The 20,565-nt window shown below is 40.6% G+C and overlaps 1 protein-coding gene across 1 annotated transcript; it reads right to left on the reverse strand.

Annotated features, from left to right (window-relative positions):
• Positions 1-12,605: 12,605 nt before the first annotated feature.
• LOC116439566 (matrix metalloproteinase-27-like) lies at positions 12,606-20,166 on the reverse strand. Its single transcript, XM_032099256.1, has 10 exons — positions 19,936-20,166; positions 19,341-19,579; positions 18,584-18,732; positions 18,359-18,487; positions 16,446-16,607; positions 16,155-16,278; positions 15,176-15,306; positions 14,807-14,966; positions 13,208-13,311; positions 12,606-13,000 (listed from the first exon to the last, which is right to left on the reverse strand). Exons 1-10 carry the CDS (start codon positions 20,086-20,088, stop codon positions 12,900-12,902), a joined length of 1,452 nt encoding a protein of 483 aa, XP_031955147.1. The 5' UTR covers positions 20,089-20,166; the 3' UTR covers positions 12,606-12,899.
• Positions 20,167-20,565: the final 399 nt, after the last annotated feature.

Genomic DNA, 20,565 nt, shown 5'->3' on the forward strand with positions numbered 1-20,565 from the left:
GTCACAGATCTAGGAGATGACTCACAGGCCACAAAGAATAAGGCAACGAGTTTATGAAATCTGGGGCATTTTTCAGTTCCTGATGAAAAATAAAAATCACATAAATTGCCTATTTTTTCAGGAACTTTTCTTTATTTTCCAAAGGATTTCTCTGACATCAATTATTTTTGGAAAAGTGCCATTAAGGCACAAATCCAGTGAAGTCTTGTGTGACTGTCTTTCAGCTTGTGGGAGGCTGTGGTGAAGGGTGGCTGCAGTATATGGGATTTCACTGGACTGTTGCTCCAAAATTAACAGGTATAAACAGGCTGACTGCTCTAAATCTGGAAAGCACAGTGGGAACAGTGATTGTCATGGCTTTTAGCACAATGCTGATTGATTCTTATCTGAAAGAACTTTGCATTTTTCACAGAAGAGATTGTGGTCCCCTTGGTCCCTGACTTCACAGTAGCTGAAGTGGCAGGCCTGCAAAGCTCAGGGGAAGAGTTAGGGTTTGGGATTTCTGCTGTAAACTTGGGCTGAACTGGTTCCAAACAAACACTGTCTGCCCTCTTCTAAGTGATAATTTGATTGATGCTCTCACAGAAATGGTGTGTGTCCATCTTCACCCTCTCCAGCTGCTGAAGCATCTGCTTAGGGGGCAACAAATCACCTGGATCAGCAACCTATGGCCAGAGTTGGACCTCTCTGGTGAATCAAAGGACTGGAGAAATAATGCTGGATTTGGCTCTTAAATTATTCAAGCAAGACAGTCTATACAGATGCTGAAATGAAACAGATGAAAGCTGAGCTCTGGGGCAGATTAGAAAAAAGATAGTCCAGATCTTTGAAGAGCCTGGGGTTTGGCAGAGAGATCTGCAGTCAGTGGCTTGTCAGACGCCTTGGACATGCTTCAAGTTGGTTGTTGCTTTGATTAGAGACCAAGTGGCACAGTGGCACATTAGTCTTAAGTCTACCTTGTAAGGAAGGGTATTATAGACTGTAGCTGGACAAACAGCAGACATTGAACAGGAGCCCCCATGGCATTAGATTTCAGTGGCACCATTAAGCAAAGCCACCCAAACAGACTGAAAATATTGAGAGGATATGCTCTTAAAAAACGCCCAAAACGAAGCCACAAAAATGCGTTATGAAACAGTGGAATATCCAGGGGAAAAAAAAAAAGGCTTTTGCAATTTTTACAGGATTTAAGGCTGGACCTATGACTTTTATCTAACATTCAGGTTTGTTTTCCTTACCAGTTCCCAAAATAAAGGCTACTAAAACTTGGATGTGCTATCAGAGAATCCTGAAGGGAAAAGGACTGGTTAAGACCCAGCTGCATGACAGATGACCTATCAGATGGGAAGAAAATATGGTGGTATAGACAAGAAAACGGTGTTGAGTACGTCGCGAGTGTGGCAAACCATCAAAAGACAAAGAGCAAACACTGACTCTTGCTGTACTACTAAAATAAATAGGACTGAAACCACTCTCTTCTTATCTAAAATTATCTTTCAAAACAGGGCAGATACATGCAGATTGCTTGATTTCTTGAGGAAGGTCTCTGAATGCTACTGACTCCTGAACCATGTCCAAATGCAAGTTTGTCCAGGACAAAGTTGAGTCAGGGACCAAGTTATTAGTTTAACAGTATAGAGCATTAGTTCTATGCTGCTGGTCAATTTACTTCACTGGAGACAAGGAACCAGTATGTCCCACAGACATTTCAGGATTTTTCTCCTCAATATTACAAGCTGACAAATATTCCAGTGCTGAACTTGCATAGGTCTTCAGGATATGCTTAACATTAAAGCAGCAATCCCTCATATTAGGGTCCTAGAGTCTCCTCTCACACAACAGGGAAACTTACCTCGTGGCTTCTTGGAAAACCACAACAAAAAGGAACATAATAAGTTTATATGAATATTTATGTTGATTCTTACTGACCAGCAGTAAAAGCTGTGGCTTGTGGGTTTTGTTAAAATATTATTTGCAGATAATAATGGATAAAATTTTGTTCTTCCATCTTCTGTTTCACAATGATAGGTCAGAAATAACTTACTCAGAATTTATTGGGTCAGTCTGGTTTTGATAGAGTAACATTAGATCCATTGCTTTATAATTGTTTCAACGAGTTTGTTTGGGGTTAAGTCTTATCAGTCTGTTCATTTAGTACTCACTTTCTAAACTGACCTCAAATTTATCCCCTAATGTAGGATTTTGTATTTCACACTTCCACATTTTAAACTGTTCTCATGTTCCATTTTGTTATGCTCAGGTAGCTCAGGAATAGACTGATTTCTGGAAGTAAATTTCAATGGTTGGTTCTCAGGTAATCCTTGAATTTGCAAAGCTTATAAACCATTTCCCACAGTCCACTCCTCTGTACTGTCAAAATTGTTGTCCCCTTCTAACCCTTCGCTGGGGCAAAAGCATGTGCCAGGGTCCCACATGGGCTGTCAAAGGGATAAGAGTCATGATGATGTAGCAAATAAGAGCAGAGGAAAGAGGAAGAACATCCCCACACATAGCATTCCAGGAACTCTAATGAATAACTGAGGCACTTCTTTCTTGGAAGGAAAGATAACCCAGCATCAGCCTCGGAAGCAGGTAACAAGACCAGGTGCCTTTTCACAGCTGTGACCATGAACAGTGATGGAAAGACTGCATGGAAGGCGATCATTCAACCACTCCAGGGAAGGAAATCAGATCTAGAAAAAATGTTATGTGTCCACTTGTGCAAATTGAACGCCTCGTACTCAGAGCATTCAAGTGAAGGGTTCAGGTTGTGCAGTGCTATGAAATAGTGCTACAACACCATTCTGATGTGATTTAAACTCATCCCCAGTAATTAAATTCAACACTATATGCATTATGTCCCTCTAGCTGGGAAGGGATAAATCTGACATCAGCTTTGGTTTTAGTATCATTCTCCATGACCAAGATCCCTTTGCATCATTCCACTTTACACAAGGTCCTAGAAGAGAATGAAGTACACTGAAGCACATTTTTTCCTATAAACCTGGCTAGAGAAACCAGGTTAAACTGCTGTAATCACAGAATACAGAGCTGATGTTACCTGTATGCTGATGAAAGTGGGAAGCTTTTTTCTCCTGTTCTACACAGAACACTGCCTTTTCCCTGTCCCTCCCCTTTCTAGCTCTTGTCCTGGGAAGTTTTAATCATGATGGCATTCATGGTCTGAGTCTAGTGCTTCTGCTCGGTACCAGGATATGGTCCAAGGCTGTCTTCCTCGCTCTGATCTTTGCAAAAATTCCCTTAACCTGTATGGAGACTATTCATCAACTCCATGACATGACGCAGAAGATGTACCAAGTACATCCAGTACATTACAGTATCCAGTTTGAAAACTTCCTTGGATGTAAATACGTCATGATATTTCACCACCAAACCCCATAGTTATTGTAATTATCTGTGAGTGTGGGGCTGAAGGGCAAGGCCATGGAGCCAGCTGAGATGTAAATACAGGTAAGTCTATACCTGATAATTTATTTTTCTTTATCTGACTTTAATTTACATCGAGTAAGATCTGAGTCTCATTTTGCCATTTCTATTTATTGTTATCATTGTGGTAATGCTGAAGAGTTCCTGTAATGAATCAGGGTTCATTTTGAAAGATGCTCTAAAATCTGTGACAGCCCAGAGGAGGAAGGCGACTTCAGGAATTTTCCTGTGTTCTTGTGTGTCACAGCAGTGCAATTCGTTCTAGAAAACTCATAATTTAATATGACCAACAGGTAAAGATCAGTAGCTGCCTATTTTTACCTGGCCACTCCTCTTATCCTGTGCAATACTTTTTTCCAATTCATCTGTTGACCAGACTGGCTTGTGGGGACTAGTGGGGCCCTTTCATCATCTGACATCTAGTGGCAGTGCTGTGCAATAGGGATGAGGTCAAAAACAAAGCTGGAGATGTCACACCGTGGAAAATTCTAGCCCTTCATGATCTCATATCATGGGGTGATTTCATTTTCTGATAGCCAACTTACGTTTTTAAATTTGTAGTCTTCTTAATGTAGTGCAATTCACTTAGTGGTGCAGTAACAAGAGTGTGTTTCTCACTAAAAGAGATGAAGCATTTTACATTCAAAATTGCATTGTGCCCTTTTAGAGTACAGTCTTCCTTTAATTCTAAGTACTAGGAATTTCTGGGAAAAAATCTTAGAGGCTTATTACAAAGTCCTTGTTGAGCTTATAACAGAGGTAAAATGTTTGAAATACAAAATGAAGACAACATTAGTAAAAATTAAAATGTTAAAGATCCTTTTAAATAATCCAAACAATGCCTACTCATTTCCAAACCCAGAAAATCCACAACTCATCACCTTGCAGTCATGTACTCTTTTCCCATTTGGGCTCTTCTGAAAAGAGCTGGTAGTTTGCTATGTCAGGAACACCACACCACGGTCTCTGAGTCCTTCATGCTCATTGTGCTGCAGCCTACATTTCTGATCACCTGAAAAGCTAGGAATGCCTGCATGTCCTCAAGATTTCTTGTCATGCTGCTGCATCTATCTCCACAGACTGATGCATTGCCTTTGTGATATAATACATGTGAAAGAACACCTAGAAAACCCGAAAAACTCAAGCAAATTTTGCTCATTGACATGTCAATGTTTTGATTGGCAAAAAGTAGGTATCTTCCAATACAAATTTTACAATTTGTAATGTATGAAATGCTGATTAAAAATAATCGTGTGATGAACATATAATTATTAGAAAAGTCTGGCAATGCAAACTGAGTAATTAGTTTATTAGTATGAAGACAGTATAGTTTATTTATACTAAATCTTAGATCTTATGCTGAATTGAGGTTTGATTCAGAATGAAAGGAAATTATAATTCTGGAATTTTCTATGATATTGAACATTCAGGTTTTGATGATTTTAGGTTATTTACATCAGCTTTCTCTAAGGCAAATAGAAATTTGGCAAAGAAGTCTAAAGAACAACTTTATTCTAGTATGTAGAGTGATTATTATTTTGTAGATGGTTAGTGCTCAGCTTTTCTATTTTGAATAAACAGATTGTGCTGTAACATAAGCTGTGACTTGTACAGGCTCTTGTCTAGCAGCAGCACAAGAAAAATACTATTATTTCAGCTGTGATTTTTTGTCAAAAGAGTGAGATAAACTTACTACTGTGCATGGAGATAAACGTACAAATTTTATGTTGTAATGAAACAAGACCTCTGTCCCTTTGTCAGGTACCGCACGCTGCTGGTAATTCCAGCTGCCAGCCAAGGAGGATGGCACCACTGCTGGAGGAAGACAATTGTATTTAGTCTAAGAAAAAGGATAGGAACCCCTCTGCCTTGTTCACCAGTGGCTCATAGCTATGCCATCTTACAGAGTATTCACACTTTGACTCTTTTCTTCAGTGTGCAAAAAAAGCCCCAGTAGCCCCATATTTCTCTTACAATGTCAGCCTGGCCTGTTAGCCTGGTAACCAACATTAGGTGCAGAGACCAGATTTTTAAGCAGTCCATGCCTCACTGAGAATGGCTCCTGGCCCCGTGCTGAAGGAGGAAAAGGCTCCCAGAAGAGTTTTCTGCAGGAGATCATCATGTACCTTTTTTGGCTTGATGCTGGAGAAAAACTTTACTTGAGATTTATATCCATCTATTCTCTCAGTCTCTGCTCTCAGCCACACACAGGGAAAGCACTTGGTAGCTGACTTGGACTGACTTCTGGTGCTAAAAGCAGAAGTCAGTCCAAACCTTTGGCCACATTGTTTGAAGGTGTCCAAAGGACCATTCATTGGTCTGAATTTAGATCTCTCCATTAGGCATGTGAGCAGCTCTCACCAGGATTTTGGTTTCTGTGGCCACAAAGTGCTCCACAAACTAAAAGCATGCAAAGCAAGTGAATATAATGAAGAGGCTGTCTTCAAAACCATCCTCATGTTAAAGTACATAGTTCCTTTATCCTTTCTCCAGATAGATGTCCTAAGAGATAAAATCTTTATCCTGCCTGTTGGCAGTATGTTCTTTAAGCTCAGAATAATTTTTTTTTCCATGAGTGTTTCATTTTACCCTCATTTAAAACTTTAAGGATGGCATAATAATGGTCAAATTCATCCCAATCACAGAGAGTTTTCCTGAAGGTTAAGCATCTTTAAAGGCTCAGATCCAGCCAGCAGGACACCAGACACAAAGATGTGGTGGAAATCAGATACTTAGATACCTAGAACTTGGCCTTCATAGTGTAACCAAATTCTTACAGAAATGCTATATGTGCAAAAATATCTCACAGCCTATTCAGAAATTAAAGAAAGACCTCTATATTTCCCTTTGTACAATTTGCATTTTATGTAGACCTCTGCCTTTTGATAGCACTAATTCCCAAAATTATGGCCTCCAATAATCTGTACCAGAAAATAACGTTTGCAAAACCAGAGGCAGAGGCAGAAAGGTTTGTGAGGCGGTATTGGGAGGTGAAGCTCTGGGAAGGAGGGTCAAGGCCACTGCAAGGGGAAGGAACATGGTGGGGTTCCTTCTCATTTGCACACAGATCACTTTGAATGTACTGGTGTGTATGTGCATCTCTTCAGCCAAGTGCTTGAGGAATGGCCTTGCTTTGTGTGAACTTTCTTGGGGCAGTACATTTCTATGGTCTTAATGAGCACAGATGTCCCATTAGGGCTATGACTGCACAAAAGATTTCCACAGGAGTGTTATTTAAACACATGTTGGAATTTTGGCATGAGCTTGAAGGCTTTGCTGAATCAGTGCCTTCTTCTCTAATTAAATTCTGTCCTCTGGTTTATGATGTACACAGGCTGCACTGTGTTCCTAGAAATGAGGAAAGAGTTGATTGCACTTAGAAATCAAAAAGATGTCTTTACTAATAGTCATTCTCCTTCCATACTCTGTACATCTCCATAAACAAGCACTTGTTGACTTGCAGAATTTTGCTCCAGAACATACCTTTGGTCTGCTCCTGAGATCAGTGTAAACTTTTCTTACTTCCTTACACTAAATATATTTATCTTGCGCTAAAATCATGGTTTGTTCATAGTAATCCTGGTTGCAGTAGTATGAAGTGATAAATGCACTGTTCAGCTACTTGGAAAATTATAACCAAACTAGAAATTACATCATGATTTAAAGAGTTCATATATTTACTGAGTAAATAATTTCCTCTATAATCTTGGGTGAAAATCAAAAGCAGTTGTTATAAAAATAATGGTGATAGCCTGAAACATAGCTAGAGGTAAATATATGCATACATATTTGCATTATATGCCTACTCATACATTTGAAAAATGCTTTTCATTGCTTTTTGTAAACTATATATTTTTCATCTTTATTACAAAATTGTTCTGTCCAATAATGACACTTCCCATATGTCTGTAAGTATTCCTTTTTTGAAAATACCTGCATTTTTATGTATCAATTCTTCATCCAAACCAGTGCAAACCGTTCAGTCTAGGGAAAAACAGCTTTTACCAATTCCTGTAACAGTTGCTGATAATTTAGGGGACTCAGTCTTTCAGAACACAGTTTCCAGTACTCTCTCAGTGCTTTTCTATATGCTTTCTCTTTGGTGATTTTGAATTACCACCAACGTAGCAGACACACAGCTCAGTTTATTCAATTTAAATTACGCTAACAGTATATTTAACAAAGCATTTTTCATTTTCAGATCTAAGTGCTTCTCCTCGCATACTTTTCTCTCCATAAAATACCTTTATGCAAACTCTTATTTAGAAAGTCGTGAGCCGCGGAGCTTCACAACTGAAACTAAGCGTCTGAGGAGCGGAGCTGTCGGAAGCCGACCTGGAGCAGAGGCTGGGGCGGCTGTGAGCGCGGGGTGCCAGATGTGGGCGCGGAGTGCCAGATGTGGGCGCGAGGTGCCAGCTGTGAGCGCTAGGTGGCAGCGGTGACCGCAGGGTGGCTGCTGGAACCCCTGGGCGACATCTCCTGCGTGGTGCTGGTTGTGACATTCGCGTGCCAGCTGTCACCGCTGGGTGGCTTCTGTGGCCGTCGGGTGCCAGCTGTGTCCGCGGGGTTGCAGCTGTGAGCCCTGGCCGACAGCTGTGGCCTTGGGGCCGCAGATGTGAACCCCTACTCCCAGCTCGGGGGGTCCGACACAGGGGCAGCGGGCAGCGCTGGCAGGTCCCCGTGGGCTGTGTCCATGGGAATTGTCAGGCTGTGCTTGGCAAAGTGAAGCTCACAACTCCAATCTGTTGCAAGAAGCAGCATTTTCTCGGGGGGCCTGTGCTAACCTCCCATATCCGCAGCAACTGCTCCAAAAGTAATCACCACCCTCAATAGTCCAAGGCAAACAGTCACAATATCCACAGTCACATTATCCACAGTCACAGTATCCACAGTCACAGTATCCACATCACAATATCCAAAGGCTGAGTTACCCACCCCAGACCCAGATCTAGACTTTAGGAGCCTATGTTGGATTTTTACCTGATAGTTTGAAACCTTGTGCTCCTCATTTAAGTGGAGGCTGTATGGCCCTTTGTTCCACCAGCAGCATTTGTTCCTATCATACAGAGAAGGTATTTCCAAGCATTCCCTGCTCCCGTAGCCCCTGCAGGCTGCAGAGCCCTGCAGAGCCTGCGCAGACCCACACACGCCTGTGAGAAAGGCACTTCAAGGAGCACACACACACATGGATCTATGTCCATTCACTCACCCAAAGTTAGCAAGGTACAGTGCTTACAGATCATAAAAACACATGAAGCCCGGGGATGCATGAGGAAAAAATCCAAGAGACACCCCTTATCCCAAGCTGATTTAATTAATGAGTGCAGGCAGACCATGAAAAAGTCTGATTCACAACCAGAACCAGAGAACCCACATCTCAAACCTCTAGATCCTGTCTACAAAGTACATGTGCAGGTGACTCAGTAAGGTCACTGAGATGGCTGTCGTTAAAAACGTTCACCCTTCAAGGCTCTCTGCCTGTGTGTGTCGACCTCAGAAAAATGCTCTCCCTGTTTTGGCCAGGCCTCTCATCTGCACTGTGCCCCTCATCCTCAGTTCGTGTTGACGTCCTGTCTCGGCACCTGCAATGTCTGTACTGGGTTTCAGTTCTCTGCCTTGGGTTTGGCTCTGGCACGTCTGAAGGACCAGTGTCCAAAAAGGTTCAAACTTCATAAGCTGTGTAAAGAGCATGTTGGCTATCAGTGCTTAAACACAACTTTCCTGTTACTGGGACTTGGGCAATTTGCAACAAGGGGCATGAAGTTATGATCAAGTGCAGGGAAGAGTGGTTATGTACATCCAGGTAATAGCAAGTTCTTTCCTTATAGGTTAGCTCCCATGCTTGTCTTTTGTCTTCCTTTAAGGTACCAAACCCTTAAAAAATTCAATATTAGTTTTCTCAAGGCTTTTGAGGTATCTGTCTGTCACCTGAGAGCACAGGGGAGAACTGCTCACTTGAAAGGGTACGATGTTGCTTTTAAGCTCTGTTCTACCAAGTATTTGATTATCCACAGCTCCTGGCCCACTCTGTTAGCTGAAATGTTCCCATGCCAGTGTCAGGAGATCAGGTTCCTGTAGGCAAAGAAATGAGCAGGACTTTTCAGGACAATCTACCAGGAATGCTGTAGTTTGTGTGCCTCAGTAACACATTGCATTAGGATGCATAATTTCCTCGTTTCAGTTCAGTCTCATCATCTTATTATCTTACGATTAATTTGAAAAACAGCTGTTAAAAAACATTAATTGGATGAGAAACAAATGACCATTTTTCTTAGTGATATGAAACAACTGGAATGAAATTGTGGATTAGCTGTCTCCTTGGTTTTATGTGTCAATTCTGCCTTGCCTTGCCTGCTCTCCCAAACTCCTCTTGTCAACATTAGGGGGAATACGATATTATAAAAGTGAATGGAAATGTGCAGTGGAAAGCAAGAAGAATGCTTAGTAAAAACACTGAGAAAATTATTTTAGCTTGACCACATGGGATCCTGTTTTCTGTGTGTCTGTGTGTCCATCTGGTCCCACAGCAACTGGAGGCCAATTTTTCCAAGCCAAACTGAAATGTCACAGTTCCTACAGGTTTTGTGGAAAATAGCAGCTGGCTAGAGGAGAAAAACCCCTGCTAGTGGGAAGACAGATAATTCATCCCTGGGCTAGGCTGTGTGACCAGTGCTGGCCACCCCATGGGTAAGTACACAGGATTACTCAGCTAGATACCTAAATACTGTAGGAGGATATGCATTATGAGAGCTATAGGAGGTATGAGATGAGGGAAGTGGTATTGGGGGCTCTTTAGGGCTGTGGGAGGATATGGTGAGGAGCAAAATATAATCCCATGTTGTCCAGGCTCCTGGCAGAGACAGAAGGACAGGACCATCAGTAAGCACTCTTCACTTACTGGATTTCTGTTCTGACACTCCTATTCTGGTTCCTATTCCTCCAATGAAATGACAGTCAAAGAGGGAAAACTGAGTGACCAAGCTGTTATCACTAATCAGAAGTCAAGTCTTTCTGTGTTGGGAATGACTTTTTAGGCCTTCTTTGCTAATAAAGGAAAAGCAATACTAGTTGCTTTATTTATTTTCACAGGTGACCTGTGGACATGAACTGCACACTGGTTTAACAGAATGCCAGAGCTGCCAGCCAGGAAACTTCATTAACTACATTTCGCTGTTAAAGATTAACTTGCCTTAAGACAAGAGATTTATATAAATTCTGAAAAATTTTTCACCTGGGAAAAGAGGGAGCACAGGGTCACTATGATATTTGTTTATATATCTGAAGACAGAGGAACTTGCCTGTGTTGCAAAGAACTGAATAATCTCCTCTATGACTCAATGACTAAACGTTTCTTGAAGTTAAAATTACAATCATATTACACACTGAGCAGACTGTGTGTGAAAGAGTAATCTTGCCTCTGAGTATAAACACTTGGGTGTAACTTGGCAGCTTCTGCAACTGTGCTGTTAAACTCTGCTTTCTACGACACAGCCATCAGTTTAATTGCACGCTGGAGAAGAGTTTAAGCAGCCTGAAAATACAGAAATAGGTCTCCATTCCACCTGCCTCCAGCATATTCTGCTCTTTTTGTGTTGGATATCACAATCACTCCACAGTGGGAGTGCAAGCAGGTGCCTTCAGACAACTCTGTCACTGGCTTGTGGTGATAATAAAAAGCTGCTGTTGTAACTTGTCAAAAAGCTTCATAGAGGAGAAAAGTAGGATGTCCTATTCTGAACGAAAACCTGAAAGATACCCATCAAGGACACTCTAAATTCCACAGCCTTATCTGTCTGAAAGCTAGTTGGATAGCCTTCCCCTGCAAAGAGATTTTTTTTCTGGAGCCTGAAGACACTGGTTTGCCCCAGCATAGTGTTTGAGATGAGATGAGATGAGATGAGATGAGATGAAATGAGATGAGATGAGACGAGACGAGACGAGATGAGATGACATGAGGTGAGATGAGATGAGATGAGATGAGATGAGATGAGATGAGACGAGACGAGACGAGACCAGATGAGTAATGTTGTAGAAAACTTCTTCCTCTCAGTACAGGGATCTTCCCTAACTCACCTAGCTAGACAGAAAGCCAAAGTAGTCAGACAAATCTCCCTCAAATATCTACCATGCCACCACACTTTAAGCTTAAATTTTGTTAGGCATCTAGATTGTGATGGTGTTCACAATGATTAGACCTGTAGGTAAGTGAAACAGCACATTTGAGCCTTTACTTTGATTTCCTGGTGGGAACAAAGCCAGTGGGTTTCTCATAGCAATAGCAGCAACACAGTGGTACTGTGGCTGTTCACAGCAAATCAGGTGGGCAAGGTTCAGGCTGAGGTCATTGCATTGCTATAAAAATACACAGCAAAAAGAAACATTTTACTAAAGCATGCAAGAGGTGTGTAAAACAGACGAATATGTGAGAACCAGGGAACAGGAGGGCAAACCGGTACTGAGACCAGGTTCTCAGATATCCCCAGCCATGCAGGCAGTATGGCCAGCCATTTGGCAGTGTGCTCTGGGCCTGCTTCCAGAACTAAATGTAAAAGAAATACCTGGAGAGGATATGACTGTGGCTCTATAGGTTTTGTCTGATTTTATGAGGAGTTTCCATGGTGGTGGCAATAATGGTGGTGATAAATGTCAGATGTATGTGCACTTAAAGCACATGGTTAGTGCTAGCACATGGCTGTGCTCCATGATATGGTAGTTGAATCTATTCTTGAATAGGGCAGGGCTGATTTGTGAAGGATGCCATTCATAGCTTCAGAAAAAGTGGCCACTGATGAAACGTTAATTGTTATGCTATAAAGACAGATCAGGGTGATTATTGGGTGAGATAATATATTTAGACATTGGGACTTTAGGGCGATTTTGGTGGCAAAATACTATTGTGATGTGAAAGGGACAAGGCTGCAACAGCCAAGGAAGAGCAGGACAAGATGCAGGAAAATGCATCTTCTGCAGAAAGCAGAAAAGCGAGTGACTAATGAAAAGCCTGTATCTTACAGATGGAGAGAAAAGAAACTTGCTCTTTGGAGAGAATAGAGGCAAAGTTCAAGCATTGTATGCTGGAGGGATATTAGCATATTAACCTGCAGCCTTTCACACCTTGGAAGTGTAGAATGCCTTCAACAGATGAAGCAGAAAACAGGTGCCATCAACCTAAAACTGTTTATTGCCATAATATTAAAAACAGCCCAAATCATCTGGAGTATAAAGTAATAAATTATTTTGTACATTTTCCACTTACAGGAAAAGTGCAATTTTGTTTTAGTCTTTGAAGATAAAATTTGAGCTGACATGTTTATTTATTAAAGTACATGAAAAGCATTTATGAAAACTAGTCCTGTTGCCTGTTCTGTAGAGCAGTGTACATACAAGCAATTTCTGAGATCACTGGAATGGTATTTATTGTCTTTTGCTGAATGTAAGAAAGTTTAATGATACTAGCAGTTAAACCAGCTGTTACTCTTTATTTCCCGGATAACTTTTTTAGCAATAGGGTCAAACTCCCACTGTTTTGATCCATGGAAGAAGTAGAATAATCCTGGAAATGAAAAAATAATGTATTATGTTATGACCACAAGAAATAGCTTTATTCTGACAAATCAGGCACCATCCCTTTTGTGCACACAGGAGAGCATCTCTTCATTTCTGTCTTTTGCAGGATGCAGAAATAATGACATCCATCATAATTCAGAATTTATGATCTTTAGAACTAAACCAATTTTACTGAAAAGCTTATTTCATTTACCTTTCTGTTGAAAAACAGCATCAACCCTCTGGCTAATTCCTGGAAATTCACTGACTGTCAGTCTAGGATAACCCTTCTCCATGGTCTGGCTGTTTTCGTCAAACCTAAGTCATATGAAGGGAGACATGCAATTTTACACAATTTAGACATCAGTTCTGCACAGAGTTAAGCAGCTGTTTAAAGGTGGCCAGCACCTGCAATTTAGTTGGTTTCACTGGGATTGCAACAGAAAGTTGTATTATTTACTTACACAAATGGCTGCAGAGTGCTGGCCATTGTGTTTTCCATGAGGCTGCTACTTGTTTCCTGATAAAGACAGGTACAGCTCCAAAGAAGTATCTTAGGTGAGAAAAATTGAAGGAAGACCCACATTTTTGACTCCAGAGATGGGATTTACCTCCTCTATTGATAACAGTGCACGGAAACAGGACAGATTGATTCCTGCTGTAGTGACTGCACATATTTACAGAATGAATTTTGACTCCTCCTCTTAGACTTCAATAGGATATTGTACATAGTCTGTATTAGCTGACAGATTTAGATGGAGGCAAGGAAGCTGGCTTATTTCTAGTACAATCAAGTTGTTCCTAACTGAGCCAGGACAATTTTTGTGAGATGGGGCTAAATTAAGGCAGCTGAAAGGAGAACCTAAAAGGTTCTTCCAGATTTGAGGAACTCTCTCAGGAAAAAAAAAAACAAACAAGCAAACAAAGCCTTTGTTTTACTTCTCCTTGGATACAAGAAATATTTTTTCACAGGCACATGAAGCTGAGAGAATGAGTTACTAGGTAAGAAATGGGTGTTGTGGTTTTTTTGCATGCTATTGTCTTGTGACCAAGGCAGTAATATAACAATGCAAGATATTGTAAATACTCTACCCAAATTAATCAAAACTAAAAAACAGGAAACCACAGGAATCTCAGCATCCAGCTGACACTTTATGTCTCACTGAGGAACCCCACAATTAGTCACGATAAAGTCTGTGTGACCCACGCTTGCCCCGGTTGCCTGAGGAAGACCTTTGCAGCCATTGTCCTTGCACACAGAAGGAATCTTTCAGCTTCCCAAAGCTGACTTCTTTCTTCCACCTGCCTGCACTTTGGTTATCAGGACTCACTCATGCCAGTGTGAGAATAGGATTTAGAGGGAACATGTTGAAAACCGGTGTTAACCAGTCAAAGACAGGAAAGGAGCTCTCACTTTTCTTTTTCTAAAAGGGATAAAATAATCCAGGACTTTTCAGAAACCAGAGAAATCCTGCACAAGCCATCACAGACAGCCTTCTGCTGAAGTAGATTATCCTTAATTTTTAGAGACACTTGTGTATTTGTAAAAGTTCTCTAGATGCTGGATTTTTTTTCAGCTTCCAGGCATAATGTATCAAAGCGCATCCATATTTTGAATTCCCACTTCAGAACACACTTAAGCTCTCCAAACACAAAGCTGTACTCTTCTCCCCATGCAGAAGTCAAAGAAACACTTCTATGAAAAGTAGAATTACTAGAATTATCTAGTTGCATACAGTTATCTAAAAGGTTTAATTTTTATTCAGATTATATTGGAATCATTTGTAGGAAAACATTTTTCAATTCTTCTTACCTCCAGTACTTGTCACCTATGAAAAAGTCTGTCTTTCCTGTATTTTTATTACAAACAGCTGCATCAACTTTCTTGACACCTTTAGGGAAGCCCAGTGTGTTGATATTCTTTGGATAACCAAACAACACCCGATAGCCGCTGATAACCCAGAAATTGTTGCCTGTTAAAAGAAATTAAAATATTTCATTTCACCAGTCATTTTCAGACAGTAAATGGTAAAATGCACTCCTTTATTGTAGGTTGTAGGAAAACTAGATGAAATGTTCTGAGTTTTTATTTTATTTATTTGAAAAGTAAATTTTATGCACACATCCTTTCTTCCCACATAATCAAATTAAGAAAAAAATTAAAGAAAATCTCATACGTCACCTTTGAAAAGTAAGATCTGATCTTTTGTGTTCTCATATGCAGCTTCAATGCCAGGAGGTAGATTTGGCCAGAGGGCAGAAATTAATTCACGTTCAGCTTCTGAGTTATCAGGATAGACCCGCCATAAGTGCCTGATTTAAATATGAAACAGGTTTTGTAGTACATAATAAACCACAGAAACTTCTATATGTGCAAAAGACTGTGAACAACATTGGGACTTACAAGCTTTTTCTTGTCAGTGGAGTTACCTGGACTGATGTGTCAGAAATAACTCCCCGTACTGGGAAGTGGTTTTTTTTTTATTCTAGCTCCTTTCTGGCATGTCATTGGTACTGATTGATAAGTGGGATCAATTATAAGCAACTGAATATTTCAGGTTGTTGCTGTACCATATAGTAAGAGGGTTATAGGAGCCCAGGTGGGACTTGCTGTAACCTCTTTGGCAGATTAGTTCCCTGGATGATTTTGGGCTTGCAAAGGTGATTGGCTCAACTGTATTGTCAAACATACTTATTTCTTAGTTAGTTAATTACTTAAATTAGTAAAATCAATTAAATACTTAATTAAATGTTCAAGGCCAAGTTGGATGAGGCTCTGAGCAACCTGGTCTAGTGGGAAGTGTTCCTGGTTGGAACTAGATGATCTTCGAGGTACCTTCCAAACCAAACCTTTATGTGATTCTCAGGAAATATTTGCATCATTTAGTCAAGTCACTGCTCAGTGTAACCATCTATACATTTGGGAATAAGGTCTCATTGGGATTGAGGTGTTTTCTGGGAAAAAATGAAGCATGTTTTTTCAGGGGGTCCTCTAAAAATACTAGTATAACTAATATTTGCTAAAACTTTTATTTCCATTAATTGAAATCCACTTGTCTTGTTGTAAATCCTGTAAACATGTGAACCACGGAAGTATTCAGTCTTTGTATAAATCAAGAAAAACTAAACCCCATGCAGACAAATGTCATACCAGTATTTACCTGCCCTTTAGGAAAATGACTTCTTGTCGGAGTGTAGTTATAGCATCGAAAGACGTCTGAGAGCCACAGGTTTTAGGTGAGGTGGGGGTGGTTGGCCTTCTGTCTGGGGCATTTGGTGGAGATCCTAAGGGAGACATTTTGGAAAGGAGATTTGGAAAGAAATATTAAGGTTTCCATACCTTGCTTTTTTTTAATATTATGACAACATGATTAAGTTTATGGTGAAACTTTGTGAAAGAGATTATTTCCCCTCTGCTTACTGTTTCTTTTAAAGCCATGGATTTTACTCACCATAAATGGACTGAATGCCACTTATATCATCTGCAGAGAGGGGAAATTCACTGGGGTTGACATAGGCATAATTGGGGAACATGAGAGCCCTCTGATCACTGGAATGGGAGAGACCCAGGGCATGGCCAAACTCATGAGCAGCAACAAAGAACAAATTGAAACCTTAAGAAATTGATAAAGAGAAGAGATCAGTCAAATTTTACTCATCAAATGGCTGATAATGACCACAGCAAGGCTATTGCTCAGTGACAGTTTTCATACAATATATTGACATTCACTAGGGAATGCATATATGTGAACACATTTTTGTATTGGACAAGACTGTGGTCTTCCCCTATGAGAAGGGAGAGACTTTTGACCCTCCTGCTTTCTGTTAGCTACTGAAAATATGTGTGTGGCATGAGTAGACATCTGGGGGTGAGTGTGGGTGCAGCTCTTTGGAATGTCCTGGCAGGGTTTCCTGACTGAGGTAGAACAGATTAGATAGTGAGTCAGATCAAACAAACAGCTCTCCAGGGCAAGGCAGGACAACACACTGTGCTCACTGCAGGTATCAAAGTGTCACTCTGTGTGTCACTCTCCCTCCTACAAACCTGAGAAAGAAAGGTGAGATCATGAATAGACAAGGAAAAAATAAAATGTTAGCAGAACACTTTACCTTCCTACCATTGGGACTTTAAAGCATATGGTTTCTTTATAGATTTGTCAAACAAAATAAATTTTTAAAATGTTATTCTTATGCATGCTTATTCTCAGTGAAATATGTTAACAACAAATAACTAAAAACAGAATTTCCTTCAACATGCAAGTAACACGCATTTCTGAATTAGGGAAGAATGGTCATCTGCTCTGCAGACCAAGAGCCAGAAATGTCAACAGATTTAGTGAAGATCACAAGTCTGTGGCAGAGGAGAGGACTGGTCATCGATTGCTTAAGAAAGGCTGGCTGAAGCCAAGACATTCATTTCTCAAAAAACCAAACAAAATAAAGCCTCATTTTTTCCACACATATTTCCAGTCTGTCCTCCCCTCTCACGAGTCCTCCAAGCGCTCTGAGTTCTACAATGTCTGGCTGCTAGAGCTGTGCTGCTGAGGAACAGCAGCAAAACTGGGCCTGACCCATTCAGTCCCAGGATGGGGAAAACATTACATTTAATCACATGACATGTCCATCCCTCATCCCTCTTTTTTTCCCACCACAATAAACCCGTACTCTCCTTGTGCAGTGGTTTTACAGCACCTTCCTATTCTTTTTCTCCTTGCTCTTCCTGACCATGATTTTTCTGTTGCAGTTTCCATCTCAAAAACTGGATGAGAAAAGAAACGTACAAGAGGGTAATGTGTCTGTGTACTGATGGACCTGTCAGAGGCAGTATGTGCTGTATGGCCAGCCTGGAGGCTGAGAGGACCACATGGTTTGTTGGGCACTTGGTGTTCCCCTCTCTGTGGCGTATTGTTGAACCTACCCAGGAAGACTCTTCATTAACCTTGCTGGTTGTATTGATTTTTAGGTGGTGGGGATGTCCTCTGAGGCCTGCTGAAAGCACAGGCCATGGTAGTGCCAAGCCTGGTGTGCACCAGGAGGGGAAAGCTTTTATCAGGGGTTGTGGAGCTCTGGTGGACATGGGCCACCACCAGCCCACAGGTAAGAGTGGCTTTGTCTGTGGCATTCCTACCTGAAAAGGATTGTCCTGTTGGTATTTTTATCAGTGTTAAATAAGAACTAGAGTAGATCAGGGTGAGTTTATGTCTATGCCATTGTAAGTATCCCTATTGGATGATGACCTGCAATATCCTCAAACAGCTCTTATGGTTAATGCAATGTTGCATCTCAGTCTCTTCCTTCACTTAAATAAAGTCAGAAAGGAGTTTATTCATCTGTATAACACTTTAGAAACCTTTTTTGAACCTACCAGCTGAGCCTGTGGTCCAGTCTTCATCCTCATCAAAGTGTACATCACCACCTAAACCATTCCCAGGTGGAAAGGCATGAGCAAGGACTCCAAGGGGGCCATCAAAATAGCGAGGGCACTGTCCATGAGCTAAATAATATGGAGTTGAAACAACACTGAGCTTAGGTTATGACTATTGAAAAATCTATTAATTAATTTGACCATTGAATGCAGTCATCATATTACCTTTGGTCCCAAAAGCAATCATGATATCTGCTATTCCCTTCTGAATGCGAGTGAAAATCAGTGGAGTGACAGCACTCCACACTTTCAACGCCTTCTCCATTGCTTTATCCACATCCTCCTTGCTCATATCTGGTGTGTAATTCACAATTCTACAGTTACGAGAATGCAAGTATAATACTTAGTATTTGCAGAAAAAAAAATTCCTAATATGGTTAAAATGATGAACAGAAAAAACAAGAAGCAATTTAACCTGTAAACAAATAGTTTCCAAGATTCATCTTGGGCTGAGTGAGTTCAAGGTATGTGATAACTGTCCAATATGTCTTTTCCATAATAATAGTTGTGTACACGTTACCAGTTTTTTCTTAAAATGGCCCTTAGCCAGGAGGTTGTCACTTGAGCATAAGGAAAGTTATCTCCTCAGGTTTCTGTGACTACTACACTGTTGTCTCAGCAAATTTTAAAGATAATGAAGCCTCTACAGGGGGCAATTGATGTTTCTGTTTGGCTTACAGAATTTTTGTCAGGAGTGATACATGACAGGCACAATAATATGGTTAAACCAGTAAATGTAAAATACTCAGCTTGGTTCTCAGAAATTTCTCTCAGGAGCATGCACAGCTAATAGCTGTGGAGAGTGAAACATTTTTGTATTCCCAACAGGAAACAATTGCTATAGAATTATATTTAAATATAGCAAATATGGATACCCACAAACCTAAAATTTAAACTCAGAAAGCAATTTCTGAAATACTACCTGTATGTCAGTTTGGTTTTTTTCCATCCAGGCAGAGTGAAGCCATAGAGACCCACATCAGGAACTCCACACCTGGGTTTCTTCATCATTTCCAATGTCTCATTATCTGATTTTCCAGTCACTTTCAAACCAAAAAATTGTTGCATTTTCTGAAGTTTTTCAGCTGTGGATTCAGCATTTATTTTCCATCCAAGTTGATTTGGATCTGTCTCAGCAGCATAGAATTTATTCAAATAATTCTAGTGGGAAAAAAGGCAAACACATTTCACATTTTGATATGTTTCTTAAACAAATACCTTAGGACTGATGTTGTTTGTGTAGGTTGCTGACAAAACCTTCTGCCTGTGATTTTGGAGCACACAGATGTTTTCCTGAGGACCATAGCTAAACAGAAACGGACAACATTGCCCTGACTCTTATTTACTTGACATTTCCAGTTTGTACAGATATATCCTACTTTAGTAAATCTTGGGTAACAGAGTTCTATGCAATAGCATTTTCTCAGAAAAGCAGCAAGCTGCTGCGCAGCTGGAACACACAGATTAGGTCTAAAACAGAGGGCTCGATAGATCTCAGATATGGAAAATGCAGTTACCTGTACAAGCTTTGCATCTTCTTTGTTGTCTTTCTCTGGGTGGGTGGGAAGAGTGCCAGAAACAGCTGTGCATGTTAAAAGCCAAAGTGAAAGAGCCTTCATTTTTACTGTCATCCCTGTCCTGGTGGGAGAGCAGTCTGCTTTCTGCTCCATGTGCCTCCTTTCTCGCCTCCCAGCTAGTATGGTTATGGGGTGCTCTGGAGAGTCAGCTGTAGACTGACTCAGAGTTCATCGTGCTCTGATTCCCTCCACATGAGCTATAACACTGTGCAGACTGACACAATAAAACTTAATTGAACCCATCCGATTTCACAGTCATCTGAAGTCAGTTGGGATTTGAATACGCCTAACCTGCTTGGCTACCGTTTCAAAACTGGCACTCAATTTTAGTTATTTTACCCTGAATTTGACAAACCTGGGCAATTTCATGCCTGATTAAATGGTGGACAAATGCAAAACCTTGTAAGTTGTCCCAACATAGCTGTGTGAAATGGGACCACCAAATGTAGAAATACTCAACCATTCTCAGCCTAGAAAATGGGAACTGTGCATGAGATATGAATATCATAAAAAACAAAACAAAACAAACTTTGGGAGAAATTACTGTAAACAGAATATTTTCTTTTCAAA

Source organism: Corvus moneduloides, chromosome 2 (genome assembly GCF_009650955.1).
Source record: "Corvus moneduloides isolate bCorMon1 chromosome 2, bCorMon1.pri, whole genome shotgun sequence".
Classification (NCBI taxonomy): Eukaryota; Metazoa; Chordata; class Aves; order Passeriformes; family Corvidae; genus Corvus; species Corvus moneduloides.

Coding starts and splice junctions, on each gene's coding strand:
- LOC116439566 (XM_032099256.1), bottom strand. CDS start 20,088: ATGGAGCAGAAAGCAGACTGCTCTCCCACCAGGACAGGGATGACAGTA. Junction 19,580..19,935: donor AAGATGCAAAGCTTGTACAG/GTAACTGCATTT, acceptor TTTTCCCACTAG/AATTATTTGAATAAATTCTA. Junction 13,312..14,806: donor ATAGGTGACAAGTACTGGAG/GTAAGAAGAATT, acceptor CATATGACTTAG/GTTTGACGAAAACAGCCAGA.